Source organism: Peromyscus leucopus, chromosome 1 (genome assembly GCF_004664715.2).
Source record: "Peromyscus leucopus breed LL Stock chromosome 1, UCI_PerLeu_2.1, whole genome shotgun sequence".
Classification (NCBI taxonomy): Eukaryota; Metazoa; Chordata; class Mammalia; order Rodentia; family Cricetidae; genus Peromyscus; species Peromyscus leucopus.
The window spans coordinates 23,636,522-23,662,577 of record NC_051063.1 but is presented as its reverse complement, the minus strand read 5'-3'; the positions used below and the strand labels follow the sequence as shown (position 1 = coordinate 23,662,577).

The following is a 26,056-nucleotide window of genomic DNA, read 5'->3' as shown; positions in this document are numbered from 1 at the left end:
ATGTGCAGTGGGGTGGCTGGCTTTTCCATGGATATTGAGTTCCAAACTCAGGTACTCACCATGTTTACATCCCAGGAACTTTATCAACTGAGCCATTTCCCTAGCTTCTCTTGTATTTAATTTTTGATGTTCAGCACTAAACTTGCTATAGCTCCAATGAATAGTTTCTGATGGAATAAATGTGTGACTGAACAATCTTAACAGCATTTCAACATTTAAGTTGTACTGTTATATGTACTCCCAACATAAAGTAACTAAGCTCCCTGAGGTTCCACATTTGCATCAGCCTTTAGCATTGTCAGTCATTTACATTCCAAACACAGCAGGGGGTCTGTCACTGTAGCTGCTGTAGCGTTAATAAGCCCTTAGTATGCTAATGGTTGTAGCTCTAAGGAAAGCATTTCTCCCACATTCATTAACATTTCCTAAAACTGCAGATGCAGAGGTTTTTTGCAGTCGAATTTTTTTCTAGGAGTAGTAAGTATGGTACAAGATGAAGAACTAGAAGGAAGATCTTAGAATCAGAATGAAAACCCGATTTGATCCAGAACTCTCAAATTTGGGTATTTACATGAAAACTCACTGTGCATATTCAAATCATACATGCTAGGACTACAGGTCTCAGAATGCTAGGATAGCAGTTTGGAAGCTGGTCCTAATATCTGTATTTCCAAATAAACATCCTAAATGATCTTGACACAGAATGAGGAACACTATTCAGAGAATAGTTTCATATTACAAATTAGTTTATGAGAGCACTCTGTCATCTTGTTAATGTGAAAACTGTCTTTTCTCTGTTTTGTGTGTATATGCAGCAGAATTCCACAAAACTGAAATTCCAACTGCTTAGCAAAGTTTAAGACAGAAAACAGTCAGTGGAGGTCTCTGGTGATGTTGCAAAAGCAAGAGCAGCTATGGGGAAGTTCTGTGGTGAAAAGATGCCACTTTAAGAATAGGTAGAGTTTAGACTCGGTTGTTTTAGGCAAGTCCTTCAGTCTCCCAGGCTCTCCATTTCTCACCTAAAAGTAGGACTATATTTGTCTTTATCAACCTTATAGAATTATATAAGGCTTAAAATGAGTGTGGCAACTGCTGATAGTAAGATTTGATTCCAGACAGTTACACTTTATAATTATGGTTTTAAATGACACACCTGCCTAAATTAAAGATACATAGCCTCGGGGACTTTGTACTTAGGATAACCTTTGCAGCTTCCTATTAAAGGGCAATTAGGATTCTAATAACTGAACTCTGTCATATTGCAGTTTAGAAACACATGTAAGGAAAATCTTGAGTGACAAAGATACAAAATTAATTTAAATAGAAGACCAGAATTGAAGAAGTTTTTTATTACTCCAGATCATTTTCATCATACTTAGCTGTTTTTACTAATCTCTACTATAATCCACAGGACAAGATATTATGACGTACACCCAAATTTGAGCATCACCGATCTACTTCGTTGGATGTGGTTGGTAGTGGGGAGGAAATCGTTATCCTTTAACTGAGCTTATTTTGCAAACAGCTTTATTATGGTATTACTCACGTACCCTATTCACCAATTTCAACTGTAGAACTCAGTAATTCTTAGCATAACGGCATGGCATTGGGGAACCATCATCACTATCAATTACAAAACATTTCCATCAACCCTCAAAAAGAAATCCCCGGAGAGCGGTCAGCAGTTATACTCCGTTCCTCCCCTCCTACTCCATAGCAACCACTAATTAAAGTCCGTATAGACGTGCTTGATTGAGATCTTTTATAAAAACAAGGGCATCATACAGTATGTAGACTTTCGGGGCGAACTTCTCTCCTTCTATCTCCTTCCCGCCACTGCAGGCGCACACGAACCGGAAAACACAGGACGATACCTCCAACGCCATCCCTGCTCCCTCCTAATCTTAAAAGCCCGACCCCCGCCTTCCAGCGTTACCACGGCGTCTGCCCGGGAGCGTACCCCGCCCATCCCCGCCGTCGCCTCACTGACGTCACTGCTCCAGCCGCAGACTCCCTCCCTCCTTCCCGGTCGCGGTAGCTTTGACAGCTCGCGATGGCGGCGGCCGGGTCTGCAGGGTTGCCGGCGACCGTGTCGGAAAAGCAGGAGTTTTACCAGCTTCTGAAGAACCTGATCAATCCAAGCTGTATGGTGCGGAGGCAAGCAGAGGAAGTCTATGAGAATATCCCAGGTCTGTGTAAGACTACATTCCTCTTAGACGCCGTCCGAAATAGAAGAGCAGGTTATGAGGTGAGACAAATGGCTGCCGCACTGCTACGACGGCTTTTGTCCTCTGGGTTTGAGGAGGTCTATCCAAATCTGCCTCCTGATGTGCAGAGGGATGTCAAGATTGAACTCATCCTGGCTGTTAAATTAGAAACGCATGCTAGCATGAGGAAAAAGCTTTGTGATATTTTTGCGGTGCTGGCCAGGAATTTGATAGATGAGGATGGCACTAACCATTGGCCAGAAGGTCTGAAATTCCTCATTGATTCGATTCACTCTAAAAATGTGGTTCTGTGGGAAGTTGCACTTCACGTTTTCTGGCACTTTCCTGGGATTTTTGGGAACCAAGATCGCCACGATTTGGATATCATCAAGAGGTTGTTGGACCAGTGTATTCAAGATCAAGAGCATCCAGCAATCAGGACATTATCTGCTAGAGCTGCAGCTGCATTTGTCCTTGCTAATGAAAACAATATTGCACTTTTCAAAGACTTTGCAGACTTGCTTCCTGGAATCTTACAGGCTGTGAATGATTCCTGCTACCAGGATGATGATTCGGTGCTAGAATCCCTTGTTGAGATTGCAGATACTGTACCTAAGTATTTGGGTCCCTATTTAGAAGATACTCTGCAGTTGAGCCTGAAGTTATGTGGAGACTCTAGGCTTAGTAATCTGCAACGCCAGCTGGCTCTGGAAGTAATAGTGACCTTATCTGAAACTGCAACTCCGATGTTGAAAAAACATACCAATATTATTGCCCAGGCTGTGCCTCATGTATTAGCGATGATGGTCGATCTCCAAGATGACGAGGACTGGGTAAATGCTGATGAGATGGAAGAAGATGATTTTGACAGCAATGCGGTTGCTGCTGAGAGTGCACTAGACAGACTGGCTTGTGGACTTGGTGGAAAAGTTGTCTTGCCAATGACCAAGGAGCATATCATGCAGATGCTTCAGAGTCACGACTGGAAATGTCGACATGCTGGATTAATGGCCTTATCAGCCATCGGAGAAGGTTGCCATCAGCAAATGGAACCAATTCTAGATGAAACAGTTAACTCAGTTTTGCTTTTTCTTCAGGATCCTCATCCAAGGGTGAGGGCTGCTGCCTGCACTACACTGGGACAGATGGCTACAGATTTTGCACCTAGTTTCCAAAAGAAATTCCATGAAATAGTGATTACAGCTTTGTTGCGAACCATGGAAAATCAAGGTAATCAGCGTGTGCAATCTCATGCGGCTTCTGCTCTCGTTATTTTTATAGAGGACTGCCCCAAATCCTTGCTAATTCTATATTTAGAAAATATGGTCAAAAGTCTGCATTCTATCTTGGTAATTAAACTCCAAGAGCTGATTCGGAATGGAACTAAGTTGGCCTTAGAACAACTTGTGACAACCATTGCCTCAGTTGCAGATGCAATAGAAGAAAGCTTTGTTCCGTATTATGATATATTTATGCCCTCACTCAAGCATGTTGTTGAGCTCGCCGTTCAAAAGGAACTCAAGCTTCTTCGAGGAAAAACTATTGAGTGCATTAGCCATGTTGGCCTTGCCGTTGGGAAGGAAAAATTTATGCAAGATGCATCGAATGTGATGCAGTTACTGTTGAAGACACAATCAGACTTAAATGCGATGGAGGATGACGACCCTCAGACTTCTTACATGGTTTCGGCATGGGCTAGAATGTGTAAAATTCTTGGAAAAGACTTTCAGCAGTATCTTCCACTGGTTATCGAGCCTCTAATTAAGACTGCCTCAGCTAAACCTGACGTCGCTCTCTTAGACACACAAGACGTGGAGAACATGAGCGATGATGATGGCTGGCAGTTTGTAAATCTCGGAGACCAGCAGAGCTTTGGAATTAAAACTTCAGGACTTGAAGCAAAAGCAACTGCTTGCCAGATGTTGGTGTACTATGCTAAGGAGTTAAGAGAAGGATTTGTGGAATACACAGAACAAGTTGTGAAGCTGATGGTCCCTTTGTTGAAATTTTATTTTCACGACAATGTTCGAGTGGCAGCTGCAGAAGCCATGCCCTTTCTCTTGGAATGTGCAAGAATTCGTGGCTCAGAGTATCTTTCAGAGATGTGGCAGTTTATATGTGATCCCTTAATCAAGGCTATTGGGACTGAACCTGATACTGATGTACTTTCAGAAATAATGAATTCTTTTGCAAAGTCCATTGAGGTAATGGGGGATGGTTGTCTTAATGATGAACACTTGGAAGAACTGGGAGGAATTTTGAAGGCAAAACTTGAAGGGCACTTTAAAAACCAAGAGTTGCGGCAAGTAAAAAGGCAAGAAGAAAATTATGACCAACAGGTTGAAATGTCTCTTCAAGATGAGGATGAATGTGATGTTTACATTCTGACCAAAGTATCAGATATTCTACACTCATTATTTAGCACTTACAAGGAAAAGATTTTGCCGTGGTTTGAACAGCTACTTCCACTAATTGTGAATCTAATTTGTTCAAGTAGGCCATGGCCAGACCGACAGTGGGGACTGTGCATATTTGATGATATCATAGAGCACTGCAGTCCAACCTCATTCAAATATGTTGAGTATTTTCGGTGGCCGATGCTACTCAATATGCGAGATAACAACCCCGAAGTCAGGCAAGCTGCTGCCTATGGATTGGGTGTCATGGCACAGTTTGGTGGAGATGATTATCGTTCTTTATGTTCAGAAGCTGTCCCGCTGTTGGTAAAGGTTATTAAGTGTGCAAATTCCAAAACCAAAAAAAATGTCATTGCTACAGAGAACTGTATCTCAGCAATAGGAAAGATTATGAAGTTCAAGCCCAATTGTGTAAACATAGATGAAGTTCTCCCACACTGGCTGTCATGGCTTCCACTGCATGAAGATAAAGAAGAAGCTATTCAGACTTTGAATTTTCTCTGTGACCTAATTGAAAGTAACCACCCGGTTGTGATTGGTCCCAATAATTCCAATCTTCCAAAAATCATCAGTATAATTGCAGAAGGAAAAATTAATGAGACTATTAGCCACGAAGACCCCTGTGCCAAACGCCTAGCTAACGTTGTTCGGCAGATACAGACTTCTGAAGAATTATGGTTGCAATGCATATCCCAACTCGATGAAGACCAGCAGGAAGCTTTACAAGAATTACTCAGCGTTGCTTGAAGCACTTTACTATCACTTGAATATCAGCTACCATAAAGTAACTACAAAGTGTTGTGAGTGGATCCATTACAAATGAGAGATACCGCTTCTCTCTGCTAAGCAGTTCACACTTCCATGTTTCTCCAGGATTAGTGTTAAGGTCCTCTGTTCATTTTGCATGTGTCATCTCTTAAAGACACTGTGGGTGTAACTTGTGCTTCCAGTTGTCTTAGAGCTACTTGTCACCTTCCCTCTAGTGTGAAGTGTATAAATCATTGCTGTTTGTTTGAACTGTTGACGCTGGGTAAACGGTATACTTGATGCCAAGAGGTCTGTGACTATCACAAGATGTAAAGAGCTGACAAGGAAGGGGAACTTCCAGGATAAGCATCTTTGGTATTGAGGGTGGAGTATATTAGCAGGCTTACTCTTCCTTGGTGATACTTCTGTTCATTATGGTAATGAAAGGATGCTAGAACTGAGAGAGTTTCAAGGTACTGCATGGATGTAGGAGTTTGTTTCTATGCTATAAATGAACCTTTTCATATAGAACTCCTGTAAAGTGGTTGGAGCATGACTCCATTCCAGTTTCCAAGGTGTCCAGCTGAGAGTTATGAGAACTTAACCAAATTGGTCTTAAAAAATTACCTAGAACTGAAACATTCATGGGTGTGGAGAAGGAAGTGCTGATACATCTAACCCTAAGAACATGTGACAGACTATAACAGAGCTTAATAAATAAAAATAGTCAATGTTTGTGGGAGTCAGTTACTGTTACATGCTTTAGCAGAGTATTACTTTGTGTTTGTATGTAATATTCCCCTACCGCCCCCCCCCCACCAAACAAGGAAGGAAACCTTTATTTGGAATGGGGATTAAATAGATTTCTGTTTTGAAGCAGTTCCTAACAGATTCTACAGAAACAGTGAAACAAACTTAATTTTATCTTTAAACATTAAAAAGAAAAGAGCTTTAAGATTAGTCATGTATCAGTGTTTTACAAAACAACTCTATGAATTTAGGGTTAATTATATTAATTGAAATGTCTTTACTGTTGAAGGTGTTTTGTAGAGTAGAAAAAAGTTTCTACTTAACAAAACTTCATTCAAAACTTCCAAACAAGAATGTCTGTTGTGATTTCCTGAGCCTGTTGTGAGTGCTGTGTACGTAACAGAGCAAATATGTCAGACCCAGTAAGTTCTCAATAAATTGTCAGTGTTACTACTGTTGGTTGTTCTTCTGCTGTGCTCTTTTTTATACTTTAGAATTTGGTTTACACACAATTTTCCCCTACTAGTTCTAGCTAGACTACTGTAGACAGGGATATAAAGTCAGACTTTTAGATAGTTCAGAATTTGATATATAGTATGGTTACAGGTGTATTTAAACTAAATAGAAAAATAGCTACCTTGAAGCTTAATCATTTCCTCTGAGTGGTGGGATTAAATGGCAACTTTCCCTCCTGTCTATAATTTACCTGCAAACCCATTTCTCATATAATAAAGTGTTTTTTGTAACGTCCAAGGACCTGATTCACTGTCATCTTGACCTCTTCATGAACTGGAGTTAAGGTTCCTTCTACTTATCTGTAGCTCTTTCTCTTTATGTCGCTTAAGAAATCTTTCAGCAATACATTGTTTTCAACTCATAGTCTGCGAAACTCTGCCAAATGATTTGCAATTGGGTCCTGGAGTTTTGAAGAGAGTTTTTAAATTTGAATCTTGGCAAACTATTCTCTTAAGTGTTCATTTCCCCATCCGCAAGATAAGGATAATCCGTAGCTTATGGGATTGTTGTAGGAATTGAAGGAGATAATGAATAAAAAGTACTTAGCAGCACAAGGGTCAATAAATGGAAGCTACTGTGTGAGGATTTGAAATAGGTCTGGTAGCTAAAAGGGAGTGGGCATTTGTTTGAGTTTGGTAGGCTCTAGATTCTTGGGTTTTGTCAAAGGAAATGAAGGAAGCCCAACCAGACAGATCTGCCAGTTGCTGAAGTAGAACTGGCCCCTACCTTTTCCCCCCATGAGCTGAGGTATGTCTGAAGAGAGGAAACCATAAATACCAGATGAGTACATGCATGTGTGAAGGTGAGTGTAAGTACTCCAAAAACTCGTATTCACTTTTCACTGTTTTTTTTTTTAACCTACAACTGATACTTAACTTACTGAGCCTCCCACAAAAAAGTTTTAAGGCATTACATTTTATCAGTCCTTTAAAAGTCTTTGTTTATACAGAAGGAAACAGTCTTGAAGGTGAGATTATCTCAAACTTTTAGTTATAAATTTCATGTTCAAATTGCATTTCTATAGTTTTGGTTTTATGTATCATTCCAAGTTTCAAGCAAGTAAGTCTGAATAGTATGTGCATTAGACAACAGTAATGTCTATTTTATGTCTTATTACTGTCTTAGTAATTTCCCCTATTTTATGCAACATGTAAACTAATGTGAATGAGTCCACTTTTTAGTCATTTAAAAATTAAAAATATGTAGCGAGATTGTTAAAGCCATACCAGTGACAAGCTGTACAGCTTAGAGTAGAAGTAAGTGGAGACTTTATAGCGAGATTGCATTCTCTTCATTGTTAGCCGAACTGAAGAATCCAAGTGTTTTTCAGTTTTAAAATTTCAATAGAAAACAGGATCCGATTTAAAAATATATTTTTAAAAATGTTAACTGGGATCTGGAGTTTCGAGAACTAGGGTTCTACAATCCTCCACTCGTCTTCCGCGGAGTCCTTCAACTTCCTTTCTCATTTTTCCTAAATGCTAGTTTTAGGTAAAAAGACCGGCAGTCACAAGGGAGGAGGGGTGCAAAGACACTATTTTACTACGGAGACGACTTACTTTTGTGCATTTTCGTTATGCACTTGTCCTTAATCAAGGCTGCCTAGTAACTGCTTTGAGAAAATAATATGAAAAGTTTTAGGACCAGTAAGGGGCTCACAGAGGCGCTCTTCAGGCTCTGCAAGAGCGGCGCAGGCGCCCTGCGTCCCCCCTCCACTCCACCCCTTACCCAAGTCCGCATATTGATGACATCATTGGCCCGCCTCCACACTCGGCCTCCGGGGCCGGCGGAGCGGCCAGGGCCCGGCTTTGGCGTAGCAGGGCGGGACGCAAGGGGGGGGCGGGGCCGCCCTGCGCCACTACGCATGCGCGCCGGGAATGGCGACGGCGCTTCTTTCTTCGCCTGTCTCCCCCGGCTCTCCCCGGCTGGGGGTGCGGAGCGCCCTCCCCTTCTCCTCTCTGCCCCTCCCCTCACCCCCCCTCCCGCCCAGCGGGGCTTCTAACTGACAGTTGTCGCCGGGCCCGGTCCGTGCGCCGCCTCCTCCTCCTGCCCAGGTCCCCCGCAGGTAGCCAGGGGCGGGAGGGGGGTGTGAGGGAGAGGAGGAGCCGGAGCCGCGGCGGCCCGGTGCGGCGGCCCCCCTCGGGAAGGAGGGGAGCCCTCTTAACTCCTCGCCCCCTCCCAGCGCCCCGTCGGCCCGGGAGGGGGTGGGGCGCCGCGGCCTCGCCGGGCCCGGCCGGTGAGCGAGCGAGCGGGCGGGCGAGCGGGCGAGCGGGCGGCGGGCGGGGTGCGGAGGGTGCAGCCGGCGCGGGCCTCGCGCCGCCGGGGGAGGGGAGAGGAGGGCACCTAGGCTCTCCTCTCCCCCCTCCCCTGCGCGCCATGTAACCCCGCCCCGCGGGCGCGAGCCTGAGACCCCCGCGCGCGCGGGTCCCGGCCGGCGGCTGGAGAGCGAGGCCCGATGCGGCAGGGCTGCGCGGCGCCACGGCTCGCTGAGGAAGCAGCGGCGGCCCGCGCTCACGCGTCTCCCCGCGCCGCGAGCGGCCGCTCCTCTCCGCCCAGCCTGGGCCTGCCGGGGGCATGAGCGTGCCGGAGACGCCGGGGGAGATGGAGCGGGCCGCGGAGGAGGAGCGGCCGCCACCGACGACCGGGGAAGGGGACGAGGAGGAGGTGGCAGCGGCGGCCCGGGCCTCGGGGCTGGTCCGCGGGAGGAGTGCCTCCTCGTTGGACGACGACGACGAGGAGGAGGAGGAGGAGGAAGAGGTGGCGGGGGCGACGGTGGTCGCGGGCGGTGGCTGCAAGGAGCAGGACCTGACCTACGAGCTGCAGCAGGGCTACCGCATCCTGGGCGAGTTCCTGCAGGAGAAGCACCGCGGCCTCACCGCCCCTTTCCTGCAGCCCTTGGGGGGCGTTGCCGCCGGGGAAGAAGAGGGGGCCGAAGGGCGGCGCAGCGGGGGCCGGGGCAGTCGCGTCCTCCCGCAGCCGCCTGGCCAGGGCATGTGTCTGTTGAAGATGGAGGAGAAGTTCTCCAGCGGCCAGTACAGGGGCATCACCGAGTTTGTGGCGGACTTCAGGTTGATGCTGGAGACGTGCTACCGCCTGCATGGAGTCGACCACTGGATCTCCAAACAGGGCCAGAAACTGGAGATGCTGCTGGAGCAGAAGTTGGCGCTTCTCTCTCGGTAAGCGAGCCGGGTCCCCGGTGGGACTGACAGACCGACCCAAACACACCCGCACACGTGTCCGAGGAGGGGCTGGGCCAGGGCCTGGGGGGCGGCGCTGATAGGTGCTGAGACGGTGCTGGAACCGCGGGAGGAGGAGCAGCGCTGGGCGCGGGACCGGAGGGGTGTGGTGGGCATGGCTGGAAGGGGGAGTGCATCCACGCAGAAGCCTAGAAGGAAGCCCGGTCCCAGGAATCCAAAACTCCCAAGAACAGGTGGAGAGGTTCTGGATGGAAGAGCCGCACGAGTAGGCAGAGGGAAAGCCTTTTGTAGGATGGAAGTTGAACCCGCCACTTGTAGACAGTGGAAGTCAGCATGCAGGGCGAAAAACCTTTAGAGAAATAATTTTGGCTCGTGTAGAAAGATGGTCGCATAAAATTTTTCTACTATCAGCCGTTGGAAATTTAGTGTTATTAAATGTTTCCGTTTCATCTGAGGAAGTTAAATTTTTTGCAGTGACAAGAAATGAGTGCACAAAGCCTTTCATAAGTTTAGACTTGCATGAGGGGTGTGTCTGTGTCTTTTTCTACTAGTGCTAGATAGAACAGAGCGTTTCAAACATATCAGACAAGCACAGTTAAGTACCCAGCCTTAGAAAATTGTTATTCTACCAGAAATTATAGGTAATTCACATTGTACCATGCTTTTGGTATACATCATCTACTTACTCCCCCCCACACACACACTTTAGGAAGGGAATGTAAGTTAACATAGGACACTAAAATTAAGGTATTTTATATAATAATCACTATATAGTGGGCATGAGTCCGGTTAATTAAAATTCTTCAGTAATAGAAATATCTTTAAATATTAGGACTACTAATAAAGGTGGAATAATTTATTACCAGAGTTTTTTTATTTTGTGTGTGTGAGAGAGCGTGTATGTGCACTTGTGTGTGGGAGCGTGATCACAAAGTGGAAGCCAGAAGAAAGGGTCTGGTGTCTGCTATCACTCTCCACCTTTTCCTTTGAGGCAGGGCCCCTCTCTGAACGTGAGGCTTGCATTTTCCTAGAGATTGGAAGCCAGCAAGCCCAGCCAGCCTACTGGCTTCGTCTCCTTTGGAGCTGGGGTTATGGGCTTGTTCCGTGGTAATGAGATCTGAACTCGAGTCCTCTCTATTGGGCACCAAGGGCTGTTAACTACTGAACCATCTCTCTAGTCCCTACAATAGGAGTTTGACTGTTTATTAGCTAAATGAACTTGACTGAATCGCCTTTTTTTTTTTTTTGGCCTGTTTCCTTGCCTATAAAATGTGAACAATATTATCTACTTCAAAAAATTGCTATGAGCCCTAAATGGGTTTTTTTTAAAAACAAAGGCAATACTGTTGGTCATATAACTCAATGTAATAATCACAGTAGTGCAATAAAATGAATATTATCTCAAGTCTGAACCTGGGCATTGTATATATGTAAAATAATCTATTTATTTATCGTTGGCTGCTCATATACTATTTTCAAAATCTATTGCTGACTAATTTCACTAAAAGTAATATGGTGAGTGCCTAAGTTATTAGAAGGCAAATTCCCTGTAAACAAATTAAAGTTGTTTTTGCATTCTTCAATAACATAGAATTATTTGGTAATAGGTTAACTATTTACAAATTAGCTTTGTAGACTATTAAATATTAAATTTTTATTTGGTGGTTGATATTTCTTACTGTGTTAACTCATCTTTACAGTGCATTGTGGCAGATATGGTACATATTAAGCAGTCCATTCACATGTCATCATTTTAAAAAGCTTTTTTTAAAAAAAGATTTATTTTTAATGCCGGTGTGTGTGTGTGTGTGTGTGTGTGTGTGTGTGTGTGTGTGTGTGTGCGTGCACTCGAGCACGCACACATGCGCATAGGTTATTAATGTACATGTAAGTGCAGTTGCCCTTGGAGGCCAGAAGTGTTTGTCAGATGCCCTGGAGCTCAAGTTACAGGTGCTTTGAGAGCCACCTGAAGTGAGTTGGAGGAATCAAACTCTGGTCCTCTGGGAGAGCAGTAAGTACTCTTAACCATCTGAGCCATCTCTCTAGTCCCACATGTCGTTATTTTTAAATAGCTAGATACACTCCATACTGATGTCACAGAATTTTAAACACAGAAGGAACCTTAGAGTTCTTGTAGTCCATCTAGTTTTACAGGTGGAGAAAACAGGCATGTAGAATGAGAGAGAACAGCTTCATGGATGTTCTAGAAAGTAGCATACAGGTAGTGGTAAACTGTAGATAATTTCAAAATTACTGTGTACATAACAAATCTTTGGCCTCCAAAAGGACAAGTTACTCTTTTCTGGTTTTTTGTTGTTGGTTTTTTTTTTTTTTTTTTTTTTTCTTTTTTTTCAAGACAGGGTTTCTCTTTGTTGTTTTGGTGCTTGTCCTGCATCTCGCTCTGTAGCACAGGCTGGCCTCGAACTCATAGAGATCTGCCTGGCTCTGCCTCCCAAGTGCTAGGATTAAAGGTGCAAAAAATGTATAAGTATCATTATTCCCAATGGTTTATGCCCAGAAATATCCCCATGTGATCTAATAGTGTCTACACTTAGAAATTAAACTTGTAATGTTGTAAAGTTAATAAAAAAAATACTGATCTTTGATTAGGCCAAAAGAAACAAGTTTTGCGGTTTAGTAGCAAAAGTAATATGATAGTCTCAAGTAGATAAAGTTTTGAGTCTCTCATGTTTTTGTACCAATATTTGATGTATGCAAACATTTTGTAAGTGCTAGACTATATTTGTGGATGCTAATTTTTTTTATAATATATTAGCTTAAAATCTGAGTCATAACTGAATAAGTGTTTTGAGTGGGCGGAACTTGTTGAAAGCTACAGCTGCTTGGAATCTAAGTTAGATATATAGATGTTCTAGAACCGTATACTACAGACTTTGTGTGTGATTAGGATCGTCAGGAAATAGATAACTTTGTGACTGTCTTAAAGTGATATGTGGTGTGTTAGTAATGAAGCCATATTATTTGATTTCCCTTGTCTTCTGATATGTCTTTCTTAGATACCTAGTTAACTTATTTTCAAATGGTAAAGATGACTTTAAAGTGGCTGCATATAATGAAGCTGGCAAGAAGGCTCAGTGGGTAAAGGCAGCTGCTGCCAAGCCTGAGAACCTGAGTTTGATCCCTGGAATTCATGTGGGAAAGGGAGAGAACTGATTCCTGAAAGCTGTCCTCCGACTTTCACTTGTGGAGATACACACCCCCTTCCATAAATAAATGTAACCAAAAAAAGGTTTTTGAGCTGCTACAGACTGTTGGGCTTTCTGTTGAGTATTTGATGAGTTATATTAGGTAAAGGAGATGCCACATTATCATTAGAGAGCAGCCTAGTGGTACTGGTCCTGGAACATGTTAAAACAAATCTCAGTTTCTTCATCCATACAGTGGAAATGTTAGGCTAGCTTAGTTGATGGTACAAATATTTCTATATTTAGTAGAGTTAGGCATTGTCCTTGAAACGAAAGCATCAAAGCCAAAAGTGTTGGCGCACACCTTTAACCCCAGCACCAGGAGGCAGAGGTGGGCAGATCTCTGAGTTCGAAGCTAGACTGGTCTATAAAGCAAGTTCCAGAACAGCCAGAGCTACACTGAGAAACCTGTCTCAAAAAAAGAACAGCCTGGGGGCAGGAGGAGGGAGAGAAGAGAGACAAGAGAGAGAAATGGAACATCAGTCTTTGCCCCCAAGTGGTATGGAAACATTTAAAATAATAATTATATATGATTATTATAATGATTGTATAATGGATATACAGAACAAAATTTTAGGGGAAGTTGGTATAAAGCTTAGGGAGAAGGGGGAGTGGGGCAGGTGAGAGGAGGAATAGAGAAGGGAAAAGAGTAGTTTAAAGCTGCTGGAGGGTTTATACTTGAACTGATTCTTAAAGGAGTTGAATAATGTTCTTGGATTTTTCAGGAGGGTTATATGGGAACATTCCAGAATGGTAAGCTACAGTGAATGCAAAGTGTGAAACAGTTTCTAGAAAGTACAAATAATTCTGTATGCTTTGGTAGGGGTCTAAAATCATATCCATACCACAGAAGGGTATGTAGAATGATCCATTGAGGATGGGAAGAAAGTGTGAGAACTTGAGTATATTCCATTGTTTTAGCTTGTGTTGTTATGGCTTTTATAATAGCGTTAAACATAGAAACCTATAAACGAAATTTATATGTGTTATTGAATTGAATTGTTTCTTTCAGAATTAGGCTTGAGACTCAGGTCTGTTCTTTCAGTTTCCAAAACCTGGTTAAATGCTTGCAAGCATTCTAAATAGAGCTACAGATATCTATTCTTTTTCTAAAGTGATGACATATTTTTGAAAGGCCCAACATACTTTAAAACTATACTTAATACCACTTGTCTTAGTTTCTGTTGCTGTGTTTAAACACCATGACCAAAAGCAACTTGGGGAGGAAAGGTTTTATCTAATCTTACAGTTCCATAGTATACTCCATCACTGAGGGAAGTCAAACAGGAACCTGGAGGCAGGAACTGATGGAGAAGTGATAGAGGGGTACTCTCCATGGCTTGCTCAGCCTGCCTTTGTAGTTGGAAGATTTTTCCAGTCTTGCCCGGGCCCTGCGGTCAGGACAAATCTCTCACCCACAGTCCCGCAACCTTTTATAAAATAATCACACAGAGGCTTAATATTATTTATAACTGCTTGGCTATTAGCTCAGGCTTATTACTGACTAGCTTACACTTAAATTAACCCATAATTCTTATCTATGTTTAGCCATGTGGCTTGGTACCTTTTCTCAGTTCTGTCTTGTCATCTTGCTTCCTCTGTGTCTGGCTGGCGACTCCTGACTCAGCCTTCCTCTTCCCATAATTCTCATCTTCTGCTGGCCCTGCCTATACTTCCTGCCTGGCTACTGGCCAGTCAGCATTTTATTAAACCAGTGTACAAGGGCATTATCCCACAGCATGCCTTTTTATATCATCCAGGACCATCTATCCAGGGTGGCACTGCCCACCGTGATCTGGGCTCATCCATATCAATCATCAATCAAGAGAATGTACTACAGGTCAGGTTAGTGGGGGCAATTTTCTAAATTCAAGTTCCCCTTTCTAAAATGATACTAGCTTGTGTCAAGTTGACAACTAACCAGGATTCTTCCCATTCCTATAGACTCTTTTCTCTTTAGACAATGTGTATATTCTCAAGAAAGTTAAATTGTGGAAAGAATATCATTTATCATTTGAGGCAACCGAGAAATACTAGTTAGCATTAGAAATGGGGATTAAGCTGGGCATGGTAGTTCATGCCTTCAATCCCACAATTCAAGAGTTAGAAGACAGCTTAGTTATTATGGTATGTACATATGTACACACACACATACTGAGATCCATGTAGGCCAGCTTGAGCTACATAGTGAGACCTTGTCTTAAAAAAAAATAGAAATAGGGGTAAGGTTATGTAAGTGGAAAGGAATAGAATAGATGTGTAATAGGAAGTTATATAAAAGATTTAGGAAAATGGACTGAGAGCTGGTTCAGTAGTAAAGAGCACTTGCTGATCTTACAGAGGGCCTGAGATTACATTCCAGCTCCTGTGTCAAGCAACTCACAGGTGATCCAGTGGCCTCTTTTAGCTTCCACACACACACACAAGTGCGCATACGTGCACGCACGCACACAAATCTTTAAAAGAAAGATTTAGAAAAATGACAAATTTTAAAATTCTTTCAAAAAAAATGATCAGTGGAGGTATTTTTGAAAATTTTAAGACTATTTACATGGGGCTGTAGAAATGGTTCTGTGGTTAAGAGCACTGACTGCTCTTCCAGAGGACCCAGGTTCAATTCCAGTACCCACATGGCAGCTCACAACTGTAATTCCAGTTCCATGCTTACACAAACAAAACACCAATGCACATAAATAAAAATAAGTAAATCATTTTAAAAAAGAAGAAAAGAAAAAGAATAGTTACATGTAGTCCAAGATAGCTTTATCTAGTTTTAAAAGGTTGACGTTATAAAATATCCATCGTTGATGACACTAATGGCTGTGAATTAAGATTTTTGCATTTGAACATTTCAGATATTTTGATGAAAATAATCTTAAATATCCTTATTAAAATTATTCTTTCTCAATTAAATTGCTATTAAAATGATATGTGAATGGGTTAAAATATCTCTTTTAAAACTGATTTTCAACCTTTCTAATGCTGCAGCCCTTTAATACAGTTTCTCATTTTGTGTAACTCCCAGCTATGAAATTATTTTCATTGATACTTCATAACTGTAATTTCACTACTGTTATGAATCAGAATGTAATTATCTGTTTTCCAATGGTCTTAAGTGACTCCTGTGAAAGGGTCATTCGACACCCCCCCCCCAGGGGTTGGACTCACAGGTTGAGAACTGCTGTCTTGAACTATAGCTGAAGATTAGTTTAGTAATTGCTTTTTAATTGGCAAAATGGTTTCCTTGGAAATAGAAATATAAAAGCATCATTATTGTGGACAAAAGCCTCAAATTTTAAAAGTCGAGATGTCTAAGTGCAAGTAGTAATTGTATCAAAATGAATTCTGTAGACTGGTTTTAATACTGTCATAAATTAAATTTGAGGTTTGGTTGTTTTGACTAAGGTCAAAACCCAGAAATTGGTTGAAAAATTTGACCAGATGCTTATTTTGAGTAGTCTAGCCCCTCCCACCAAGTGCTGTCATTCTCTTTTGTGAAAAAGTGAAAGGTTTATAGGAGCTCAAAAGAACCCAAAGTATAGAACTCTTTTTTATATCTAGTTAAAACATTGGAGACTTTTGGCCTTTAGTAACAGAATCTGGACTTGCCTCTTGTCAGAACTGTAGAGTATTAAGAGTTTGATATTCCATATAATTCTAGTTATAATAATTGCCATGTGTTTTAGAATAGTTTTATTTAGAAAGGGCCCTGAAATTGTTTGAATGTGGGATGAAAATAGAAGAACTCAGTAAGATATTTATTGATCTCATCTTTTATTGTAGGGTTTGAGAGCACTCCCTATTTCCAAAAGATTTAAAAACACATACACAGATGTGGTAAAAGGCACCACATATTCTGTGATTCTCAAAATAGCTCCATTGATAGAACACTTAGGTGGCATAATGCTATATTCACAATGCCTTGAAATTTTGATGTGATTATATGTGACTTGCTTTGTTTTTTCTAAAAGGTTCAAAAGGCTCAAGACAATTATGGGAGGAAGCCTCTCATGGAAAAGAGTATATCTAGACCTTAACTGTTTTTGTACTCCAAATTGAGAAAAACAATTACTTGATGGAGGTTGATTGGTAAATCTTGGCTTAGTTTATAATAAAGTACTTGGTGTGTTCCATGCATGGGAGCACATTTTAGGACTACTGTGCTGAGCTATGCTTTAGAGTGTTAGAGGTGTGTAGAGGTGGCATAACTACTACTGTCGGGACGGGGGGAAGTTTCAAATCCCATACTGTAGTTTATTCAAGACATTGTAGTTTTGAGCCAGATGAAAGTGGTCTCATTGAATAAGTGTTTGAGCAGTTCTGGACTAGATAGTGCATAAAATTCTCTAGATACACTGGTAAACATTGTCTTGTTCCTTCAGGTAGATAGGTGAAGAAATCACATAGAGGTGGAGACTGGAGTGTACAGTGTGAGATGAGGGTACCAAAGCAGCACTTCATGTGAGAATTGATTTTCTTTATCAGTCTTAGGCGAGAAAAAAGTTATGGAAGATTGTGATTAAAATGAATATACCATAAATAGAAAGCTGGACAGCTTGATAGGAGGCAGCTAGTCAGGCTTAGAAAGAGTATATTATGGCACCAATAAAAGGTATTATTTTTAGTACTGTAGACTTCATTGTCTAAAGTTTCTGTTTCACTTGAAAGTATTTGAGAATGGTGTAGATTTCATGTAATAAAAATGCCTTGATGGAGTGCAGTGTGTTTTTACTTTGTATCCTGTCAGTATGTTTGTAAGTTCCAGGACTATGGCTACATACCTGAGAAAAACAACTTCAAGAAGAAGTTTATTTCATTTTATACTTGTATTTTAGATTTCAGATCAGTTTTAAGCTAGCTTTTTAAAATTAAAATTACTCAATATCATTTTCATTGTCCACAACCTTGCATAATATTATGAATCTTTAAAATCTTTATTACATTACCTGAGGTTTGTTTGTTTTGCTTTAGTTGGAAAAGACTAAAAACTCTCAGTGGTAGGTAATATTATCTACCCAAACCTTTGGCTATATCTTCTTCCACCTGAGACTTGTAAATAAATGTTCTAGAATTATTCATACTTAGGTCTCAAGATATTGAGTGTATAGACTTTGAAATAATGAAAATCAACAAAATAATAATTGTGGTTATTGCCAAGTAGAAAGTTGCTAGATTTATCCCCCCACCTTTTTTATTCTTCCCAGAGTCTCCTAAGTGTCCTAAGCCGACCTTGAATTCACTGTGTAGTCCTACAAAACACCCAGTTTATGTAGTGCTGAGGATCAAACCCCAGAGTTTGTGCCCGCTAGGCAGGCACTGTGCCCACTGAGCTACAGTCTCAGCCCCTTGAAAAAACTTTTTCTATGTATATTTCCAGAGGTTATATAGTAAGTGTATAACATTTATGTTGAAAGATTTTATTGAAAAATATTTATAATTTTGAATTAGTTATATAGGTAAAAAATTGGGTTTGAATATGAATAATCAGGGTGGTTATGTATTATAGAATATGTAGTTGTAACTGCATGGTAGAATTGTGGGTGTTTAATTTGTCTTTCTACTCTTAATTTTTCTGCAAAGGCATGTTTTGCTGTTTTATTTTTTTAATTTCACTCAAAGTAAAGAAGTTTTCTAGTTGTAGTTTTAAAAATTTAGAATAGCTATTGGGCTAGACAATGGCTCAGCTGTTAAAGGCTAGGCTCAAAGCCAAAAGTAGAATAGCTAGTACTGAGGATTGAATCCAAATTTTACTGTCTAAGGCTTTTGAATACAGACATCTGAAAGTCTTTTCAGATAGAAATAACTCTTCTGATAGTGTTTTTATACTTTAAGAAATGTTAGTGAGTCTTAGAGTTCACATTTGTTCATTTGATGTTGGGATCCACTAAAATATTAAAAAGTAGTGAGTATAGAAGATAAAACTGCTTACCTTATAAATGTTACTCATCTGTGAAGTTTGTCTTTTTTGTTAAAAAATCAGTGAAAAGCAATGCTAAGAGATAAAATGCAGGAAGTGTTTGAATTGGTAATTTAAAACATGAAATGTGCTTGGGCTCTTCTTTTCCTGAAGGATATCCCTTTTCAGATATATTCCATTGGTTAAGAATGAAATTTCTTTCAAATGATAGCATTCTAATTTGTAAAAACTATGCAGCCTTGGTTTGCAAAGGCTTGAAGGTTAGCATGTTAGCAGTTGAAACAGTTTCTAATCGAAACCAGTCTCACAAAGACAAGTTATCATATGATTTTTTTCTTATATGTAGAATGGTGGGGAGCATATCATGAAAGTAAAGGTTGAATTATTAGGCATATGAAAGGGTAGACATGGAGAGTCAGGGGTGATAGGGTGAATATGATCAAGTATGCTATATTCATGGATGGAAATGTCACAATGAAACACCCTTGTACAATTAATATATGCTAACAAAAATAATTTTTAAGAGGAAAAAAATTGGAGTGAAGAGATGGCTCAGTCAGTAAACACCTTCCCTGGAAAGAAGCATAAAGACCTGAGTTTGGATCTCCAATTAATTTTTTTTGTTTTGTTTTGTTTTGTTTTGTTTTTTGAGACAGGGTTTCTTCATGTAGCTTTGGTGCCTTTCCTGGAACTCACTCTGTAGCCCAGGCTGTCCTCAAACTCAGAGAGATCCTCTTGCCTCTGCCTCCCAAGTGCTTAGGTTAAAGGTGTGTGCCAAGGCCACCCGACTTTCCAATGCTTTTGTAAAAGCTGTATATGGTAGCACTGGGAGAGAGGTGAGGAGATGTAGAGACAGGCAGGTTGCCAAGGCTTTCTGGCAAGCCAATGTAGCCAGCTGGTAAGCTCTGGGTTCAGGGAGAGAGACCCTGCCTCCAAACAAGGTAGGAAGGCTTGGAGAGATGGCTTGGTGGTTAAGAGCACGTGTTGCAGTTGCAGAGGACCCAGGTTTGATTGATACCAAGCACCTGCATGGTGATTCTGCAACCATCTATACCTCTAGTTCCAGAAGATCCAATGTCCTTTTATGGCCTTCATTAGCACCAGGTATGCACATACATACATGCACATACATACATACATGTATGTGTGTGCATACCTGGTGCTTGTACACATAAGTAACTCTTGCCAAAATATTAAGACAGAGAGTGATGGAGAAAGACACCCAGCCTTGATCTCTGGCCTGCATGTTTGCACTAACTCATACATACACACAAACATGCACATGTACACAAGTTTTTTTTAAAGGAAGAAATTACAATTTACTAGCATAATATATTACTTCTGTGGTAGTGTATATTCTCAGCCTTTTTGGTTGACATTAAAAAACTTTTCCCTAGCCGGGCGGTGGTGACGCACGCCTTTAATCCCAGCACTCGGGAGGCAGAGCCAGGCGGATCTCTGTGAGTTCGAGGCCAGCCTGGGCTACCAAGTGAGTCCCAGGAAAGGCGCAAAGCTACACAGAGAAACCCTGTCTCGAAAAACCAAAAAAAAAAAAAAAAAAAAAAAAAACAAAAACAAAAAAAAACAAAAAACTTTTCCCTAAAATATGCACTCAGAATACTATTCTCTCAGGAGCATTTCATATGTTTTGTTTTTATTTTCTATATTAATTCTTACTGTATTTATTTATATGTTTATGTGCATGTGTGCACACATACACAATAGTAAGCATGTAGAGGTCAGAGAATAGCTTGGGGAAGTCAGCTCTTTCCATCATGTGTGTCATAGGAATCAAACTCAGGTTGTCAGACTTACCTGCCAAGCAGTCTTACTGGTTAATATTTTTGTCTTTAAAATTGCTTTTCAGACAGGCCTGATTACTCATGCCTATAACTCCAGCACCTGGAAGTCAAGACAGAATAAGCTGTTCAAGGCATTCAAGGCTCTGTGAGGCCCTACCCAGGAAAAAACAAAAAAAAAAAACAAAACTGAAACAAAATACTATACCAGAGTTGTGGAGCATGCTTTAGATCCTAGTGCTTGATTGTGGAGGCAGATTAAAATCCAAAAAAATAGAAAATAAAAAAAAAAAATGCTTTCTTTTAAAATTTTACTAAATAGACAGTTCCTCAAGAGACAGTTCAGAGTATTTTTCATGTTTGTCCTCAAAAGGAAGAGTCCACTTCATTTCACACAGAAAGCAACGGGCTATTTACAAACTCATTACATACTTCTCCTGCAGTTACAAAAACATTTTTGACATATCTGAATATTTTAAATTTGAAGATGAAAATATTAGAAAATAACAAAACTGAAGACATGTTTAATATTTGCTTTGAATATTTGTGCTTGTATTTGGGAATATACTACAGATATCTTCATTTCTGACTCCCTTATTTTCTTTCCTGATGCTACCTTATCTAGAATTTCCTAACCCTTCTTTCTTAAATAATTTTCCTCTTCCAGATTATTATCACCTTTAATGTGCTTTGTTTTTAATAGGTTTTTGTTTTGTTTTGCAACCTAACACATAATGTCATTCAGTTTATGTTACATATAGTATATTTCTCTCCTCTCAGTAGAATATAAACTGTGAGCACAGAAACTTTTTCTACTTGGTTTGCTGCTATTTAACTTTTGTGAATATTCACTTGAAATTAAAAAGTAGGAGACTCTTTAAAAACAAAGGAATTCTGTAATTACTTGTTGGGTTGTAAAGAGGCTCCATACTCTCTCCCGCAAGGAATGGATACAGTTTTAGAAACCTGATAAAATTCAAGTTTGAAATTAGGTCAACCTAGGCATTTGAGTGAGACCCTGCCTGGGATGGATGGGATAGCAAATAATACTAAACTTGCCTCATTTATACAAGGTGCTGGTGGGTTCAGCTGTCCATACTACAGAAAGAGAGAGGGAAGGAGAAAATAAGAGAGACAGACAAGTGTGTATATAATAAAAAGTAGTGTGAGCTGGAGATGGTATTTGCTTTTGATACCAGCACTTCAGAGGTAGAAGCAGGAGGATCTCAAGTTTGATACCAGTGTGAGTGATGCAGTGAGGACTTTTTTAAAAAAGAAAGTAGTATATGATTAATGTGGGCTAGAGCACTTTAGAGGTAGAAGCAGGAGGATCTCAAGTTTGATACCAGCATGAGCGATGCAGTGAGGCCCTTTCTTAAAAGAAAGTAGTGTATGATTAATGTGGGCTAGAGTCTAGACTGAATAAAAAGGAGAAAGTGAGCTGAAGCAGCATTCATTTCTCTCAGCTTCCTGACTGAGGATCCAATGTGATTAGTAGTCTCATGTTCCTGCTGACATACTTTGCCTGCCATGATGGACTGTACCCTCAAACTGTGAGCCAAATATTCCTCACTTCCTTAAGTTGCTTTTATCAGAGATTTCTTTACATAAATAAGAAAAATAACTAATAGAGCTGCTAAGAAAGAAGAGAAAACCACTTTGACGAACTCAGCCTGACTCATTAAAAACTAAGTTGATGCCTTAATCAAGCCATGATGGTTTTTAAAGAATTAAAAGTAAAACTATACCTTACAAATATGTTTTTTGAAATTTCATGTCACACAAAGTAATGAAATCTTTAAAGTTTCTAGTGTTTTCATTACTTCATTCTAATTTGTAACAGTACTCTCATGGTTAGTGTATCAGTCTAGAGCAGTGGTTCTCAACCTTCCTAATGCTGCCACCCTTTAATACAGTTCCTCATGTTTTGGGACCCCCCCCCCAACCATAATACTTCATAACTGTGATTTTGCTACTTGTATGAATTGTAAATATCTGATATACAACCCCTGTGAAAGAGCCATTCAATTCCCAAAGGGGTCATGACCCACAAGTTAAGAACCACTTGTCTAGAGCAAGCGCTAGATAAAGAGTCTGTCTTGGTTGCCTTTAATATACAGAATTCCAGCAAAAGTTTTGAAATTACATTTTAACCAGTTAACATTTATTGTCACTGCTACGTTGTTTGAAGGGCTTTACGTCCATTGTTCTTAAGATAATTATTGGGAGGCCACAGAGATGACTCAGAGATTAAAAGCACCAGGTCTTTTTGCAGAGGATCCCATTTCAGGTCCCAGCACCCACAGCAGGTGGCTCAATACTATCTGGAACTCCGGTTCTGGGGCATCCAATACCATCTTCTGGCTTTGTTGGGCACTGACACACATATGGTACACATGTCTACATGCAGGCACTCACACATATACATAAAATGAAATCTTTAAAAAAATAGTTACTGATTTCATGAGCTGTTTTACAAATGGAAAAATTGGGCCACTTAAAGATTAGTTTTCTCAGACTAATTAGTGGTAGGACCTGGGTATGACTGCAGGTGGTTTGGTTTAAAACAGTGTTTAACCACTGTGCTGTGTTGCCAAAAGATGTAGGGAATGAGAAAAAGGGAGTCTATTGAGAGACAGGCTAGGAGGAAAAGAGTATAAGGAATTTCAAGGAACAGGGCCAGTTGGAGACCTAGCATTGTAGGACTGACAGTATTTGCAATCTTATTTAAAAAAAAGAAAAGAAATAACATAGGCAAGGCATGGTGGCCCATGCTTTTAATCCTAGTACTCAAGTGGCCAAGAGAGATGATCTCTAAGTTCGAGAGCAGCCTTGTCTACACAGTGAGTTCTAGGCTAGCTAGAGTTACATAATGAGACCCTGTTTCAAAAAAACCAAACCAATAGGAAAACACATAAAATAGCTATTAAGGAAATCTAAAGAAAGTGATTGAAATGTATCTAATGTGTGTTGAATAATTAGCAATCCAGTGATTAATGTTTGCTTTGTTAATTGTTTATTGGTTTAAGAAATGGTGTGTATATCTGCTAACAAAAGCTAAATAGTATAAGAAGAAAGTAAAATTTTTCTAAGAAGTCTACGTGACTAGGGAGTTGGTTTAAGGGGTAGTACTTACTGTATAAGCTAAGAACCTCAGCACCCACATAAAAATTGGGTGTGACAGTGTATTCCTGAAATCCCAGGGCTGGGAAACAGAGATGGGAGGATGGTGAGGAGCTTAACAGACCAACCAGTCCAGCCAGTTAGTGAGCTCCAGGTTCAGTGAGAGATCCTGTCTTTGAAAATAGGGGGAGGCAATGAGAACTACACTAGATATCAACTTCTGCCCTCCACAGTTCTACACACAGGCATGGCACTTGCACACATATGTATATTGCACACACATGTGCACTTAAGTAAATAAACAGTATCTCCTTTTCCCAGCCATAGGGTCTCTTACTGTTTTGAGGCTACAATTATTTCCTATCTCTAATTGGTATGTAATAACCATTTCAGACATGTTGAAACTTGTACTTGTGGCTTGTTTTGTTATGGTAGTGATTATAGTTTTACTGTTGCTAAGCCTATGTAGCTCTGGCCAAAAAAACTTGTGTTTTTCAAGTTTCCTCCAGTTCATTTATTTCCCTTATTAAAAATAGCATTTCTGAGCCGGGCGTTGGTGGCGCACGCCTTTAATCCCAGCACTCGGGAGGCAGAGCCAGGCGGATCTCTGTGAGTTCGAGGCCAGCCTGGGCTACCAAGTGAGCTCCAGGAAAGGCGCAAAGCTACACAGAGAAACCCTGTCTCGAAAAACCAAAAAAAAAAAAAAAAAAAAAAAAAAAAATAGCATTTCTGAGCTTGTGGGTTTCTAATGTTGCCACTGAAGTTCCAGCGATTACCATTTCTTACCTGTAGTTTCCTAATTTCTGCTTTTTCCTTTGAATCCACTTTCTATCCATCAACCATTAAAAAATATACATTAAGAGAAATCATTAAGTACTCTTACAGATAAGTGCTTCACTGACATTTTGGGTATGTTAAAGAATTTAACTCTGTTCCTCCTATATACCTGCCAGACGACCTACACACTAACCCACCCCCCTTTCCGTTATTTATTTGGTGTTTGGGTGAGTGTGCTATGGCTCTAGAGTGGAGGTCAGGAGACAAACTGGGGAGTCAGCGCCCCCCTTCCACCACATGAGCTCTTTACATGCTGAGCCATCTCACCACCCCCTAAACTATTTCTCACCTCTTGACCTTTGTACTTGGTCTTTTTTGTTTGTTTTTTTGAACACATATTCCTAAGTTTTTTGTTGTTGTTGTTTTTGTTTTCCTATTTGGATTTGTTTTTTGCATGGTTGGCTCCCCTGTCACTTCCTCAGAGAAATTATTCTTGACTGAACTAAGAGTATGTAACTTAGAACTTACGTATATGTTTGTTTACTTTGATTTTATGTATCTTTACTGTAGCAGCTGTACCATACATAGCCACACTACCTATAAGCATTTAACTAATGCTGAATGAAGACATAAATAAAATGAAAAAAATGAATGGATCTATCTAGGATTTGTTAGTCAAGAAATGAAGTTGAATTCCAGCTGTTTTGTTTTTCTCATGTGCAGCCAGTTGTAGCAACATCACTTTTCTTTATTGATTTAAAATACTATCTTTATGATAACATCTGTAGTGTATTTTGAACTCTCCACTCTGTTGCTGATTTTTCTTCATTTGTTGATGTATTTATTTTTGTGACTTTAAATTTATTTGTGTGTGTGTATGTGTGTGTGTGTGTGTGTGTGTGTGTGTGTGTGTGAGAGAGAGAGAGAGAGAGAGAATAAGAGAGAGAGAGAGAATATACATGCATGTGTACTCTACTTACATGTCTAGAGGCCAAAGGACAACTTGGGTGTCATCCTCAGGAACACTGCCCATCCCTTTTGAGACAGGCCTAGACTAGCTGGCCAGCAAGCCCTAGGGATCCTCCTGTCTCCGCAGTATTGGGTTTACAGCTACCTAGCACCCCACCCGGATTGTCTAACCTGGGGTTCATGGTCAGACTCAGGCCCTCATGTTTGCAGAGCAAGTGCTTTTAACTAATTGAGGCACTTCTTCAGCTCCTGGCGTCCTTTAATAGCTGGTAAAATGGGTTCTCTGCTGAGACAAGTTGTCTGTTCCTCCCTGCAGTTGCTTTTCTTTTCTTTTTCTGTAACAAGTGTGTCTTTTTAGTAATTCAATGGATTCCACATTTGTAAAAACCCATGTTAGCTGGGCAGCGGTCTCGAACACCTTTAAACCCAGC

General features: G+C 40.7%; 2 protein-coding genes across 8 annotated transcripts in view; both read left to right on the top strand.

The window, feature by feature from the left end:
• The first annotated feature begins 1,999 nt into the window (after positions 1-1,999).
• Positions 2,000-6,587, top strand: Ranbp6 (RAN binding protein 6). Of its 3 annotated transcripts, none has more exons than XM_028894662.2 (2): positions 2,000-2,189; positions 3,305-3,432. In XM_028894662.2, exons 1-2 carry the CDS (start codon positions 2,054-2,056, stop codon positions 3,373-3,375), a joined length of 207 nt encoding a protein of 68 aa, XP_028750495.1. In that variant the 5' UTR covers positions 2,000-2,053; the 3' UTR covers positions 3,376-3,432. The 3 variants fall into 3 exon arrangements, with proteins under 3 accessions (XP_028750495.1, XP_028750490.1, XP_037061497.1); XM_037205602.1 differs by having other exon boundaries at positions 2,007-2,248; positions 3,305-6,587; XM_028894657.2 differs by having other exon boundaries at positions 2,006-6,587.
• Positions 6,588-9,073: 2,486 nt separating this feature from the next.
• Positions 9,074-26,056, top strand: part of Kiaa2026 (KIAA2026 ortholog) — an 83,368-nt gene continuing 66,385 nt past the window's right edge. For 3 of the 5 annotated variants that reach the window (XM_028894633.2, XM_028894623.2, XM_028894616.2), the window contains exon 1: positions 9,074-9,813. In XM_028894633.2, coding sequence (XP_028750466.1) covers positions 9,212-9,813 — 602 coding nt within the window. In that variant the 5' untranslated portion in view covers positions 9,074-9,211. The remainder of the gene's footprint in view (positions 9,814-26,056) is intronic. The other 2 variants (XM_028894608.2, XM_028894642.2) reach the window with 2 other exon arrangements.